This window comes from Opisthorchis viverrini (assembly GCF_000715545.1).
Source record: "Opisthorchis viverrini unplaced genomic scaffold opera_v5_343, whole genome shotgun sequence".
NCBI lineage: Eukaryota > Metazoa > Platyhelminthes > Trematoda > Opisthorchiida > Opisthorchiidae > Opisthorchis > Opisthorchis viverrini.
This window is the reverse complement of record NW_008751994.1, coordinates 441,098-443,914: the sequence shown is the minus strand read 5'-3', so window position 1 is coordinate 443,914 and position 2,817 is coordinate 441,098. Positions and strand designations below refer to the sequence as shown.

General features: G+C 44.3%; 1 protein-coding gene across 1 annotated transcript in view; it reads left to right on the top strand.

Moving 5' to 3' along the window:
* Nucleotides 1–2,817, top strand: part of T265_10126 (hypothetical protein) — a gene marked incomplete at both ends in the record, with an annotated part of 59,930 nt that overhangs the window by 3,889 nt on the left and 53,224 nt on the right. Inside the window, one exon of the mRNA XM_009176402.1 lies at nt 2,502–2,748. Within this exon, the coding sequence (XP_009174666.1) occupies nt 2,502–2,748 (247 nt within the window). The remainder of the gene's footprint in view (nt 1–2,501; nt 2,749–2,817) is intronic.

Here is a 2,817-nt window from a genome sequence, read left to right as displayed (position 1 = left end):
ACACCTGCCTGATGAGCCTCAAGAAGGGCGAAACCGGTCGTGGGCTGTCGAAGAATTTTCAGCAAATTTGTGAGTAGTTTCCTTTATGAAAATATATTGCGATATCTCGAATATTGTGCCAACTGAAACATGAGGCGGCCTGTGTGCAGCACTTTTAGTTGTAGACTATCATAAACGAGGGATTCAGTTGAGTCTCTCGTGAAAACCAAATTGATTTTCAAATGAGTGTATTTCTCGAGAATAATAGTGGTAGTTATATTACAAATACAGATGATACCAATAACACTCATGAAGAATCCCGAACATTCATGATTCCCATTTTCGGGAGACATGGCAGATGTCTTGCAGTCGACAATCGATAAGTTTTTGCAAGCGTAACGTCTGATAACAGCAATGCCTTCGGCTTACGTCTACATAATTTTAACGCAATAGCGAACAAAGCAGTCATTTATTAGCCTCTTCTACGAAACTTGGTTCAAAAGGAAAGAAACAAGCGGTGACATACGCAATCCTAGATTGCTAAGTGAATGTGTGATTGATTGCATCTGTGTTGCAAATCCCATTGTTGTTTTGATACGACAGAGCCAGAATGTGACCAAATTTAGTTGAGTGTGGTCAAGAAGAGTGTGCTAGAACATTCAAACAAACGCCATCAGTGGTGATGCGACATGTGGACCGTCAGAAGTATGCTGGAAAAGACAGTCTAAGCGAATAACCATTGACTGGAGTAGATGATGAGTTGCGACTCGAACTGGAACACAGTCTATGTACCAGTTCGGAAAAGAATAAAGAAGGAATATGAATTTACAGACGACCTGTACTTCAGACCATTGGGATAAGCCTTGTCTATCAATACATGGGGATGAACTATTTCCGGAACCACCAGCGGCAATGTGGTGCAATAAACCGCAGGAAAATTAAAGGGGGATAGGAGAACTGAATTCACCGAAAAAAAACATCCCGATTAGAATTGAGAATCAGATTAATCGTGCACCACTGTATCAAAGAACCGCACAGACCAAGGCGCGAAAAGGCACCCAACCAATCAATCGTCGTCATGAAATCAGGCCATAACGCAGTCGAAGTCGCGAGGAGGATGATTAAATGCAAAAACGTGGGTTCAGCAAACCAAACAAACTGAAGGAAGACGGATCACAGTGCAACACTAACTGTCGAGCAGATCAGTCAGCACATCAGGGCAAAGTGAGTGAACTCAGGGTATCCACCAGATCAATCAATTCCAGCCACTCTAAACCAAACCACGTTACATTTTCCAAACGGATAATGCAGCTCCCGGGAAGGGTACCTCTAACTAAGTGAGCATTTTGGGAACGTGCGATACCTTTTTAAAACTGCGTAAACGCAAGCGGAATTGGAAGCGTATCCCGGCCACCAGATGGTTTTGGTTCCAGTGCTACTTTTTCAAGGTCTTCCACCTTTCGGTTGCTTTTCACAATCATCCACTTTGTAAAGGCCTCCGTAGGTCATTGATTTGTTTTAGTGATACCAGCCTTTCGCATTGCCATTTCTGCTTCCTACTGTCAGACGTCCGCAACAATAGCTTTCTGTCATCCACCTGCTGCTAAGTACTGACCGTAGTGATTGAGCTGGCATAGCCTGTCAACCATGGGTGATGAGTGCAAGTTGTCGGCAGGCACAATCCTACCCCCAAGCAAAATCTCCCCAGGAGAGGAATCTCTCGTCGAGGAGACGATTCTGGAGGCACGGAAAATTTTCTCCGTTATAATCCCACAACCATGTTACGAACTCCTGAAATTGTCGAAGAGACAGCGATAGGCATGTCCTATGTTGTAATTGGCAGTGGACTGTGATGAAAAACAGCTATGCCGTACACACAACATATACTGTGATTTGTAGTATCACCGGGCTATTTTGCAACCAGACCTGATGCGCCCAGACCGAAAATTCATTCTGGGATACGCGCACCGTTCACTGTTGATTGGGAAAAGTACAGCACGGAAATGGGATGAACATGATAGCCATATGTTCACAGAAATCTCGATCACCATCATGATCGACAGTGTGTCGTCAATTTTCAAACACTGGTACTTGGCTACCACACAATCATAAGTTAAAGTGAAGATGAGAACAAAAGTGGATGGGGAAGAGACTTCGTGCTAACTTACAACAAATTGTCTGAGATAGGTACATATCCGGACACTCATTCGGACGATCTGGATACAATTTGATGACAACAAGTCTATTGACATCGATTAGTGGTCATATTTTTGTAGCGTCTCCAACCAGGCAGTGCGAGATTAGGGGACCTTATCTTGGAGGACGAGTTTCATTGAGGACACACAGACTTAGTGATTCCTTTTATACCATTATGCCAGACTAAAATGATGGTTATTTGTGGGCACAGAAAACATCGGGCAACAGCACTCTCAGTTAAACAATTTCGCTTTGCCGAGGAACTAATCACTCCTCCGGGTCCGACAGACACTGTAACATATTTGAGCATTCTCTTTACCTCCAAGGGGAAAGGGGTCTTCAACCACCGACAGCACCTGCTCAAACTGCTCGAAGAAGTGACGCGTGCCCCTTTGAAGCCGCATCAAAGAATGGATATCACGAGGAACTACTTGATATCAAGGCTGACATATTCGCTCGTGCTCGGCCAAGTCCACAGGAACACGCTAAAAAGATTGGACAACTAAATCAGACAATATATTCGTGGCTGACTATGTCTACCGAAGGACACCCCGATCAGCTACATCCACGCCGGTAAACAACATGGGAGATTTGGTATCCCAAGTCTGAGTGCAACAATCCCGATGCAGCGGAAAACGCGTA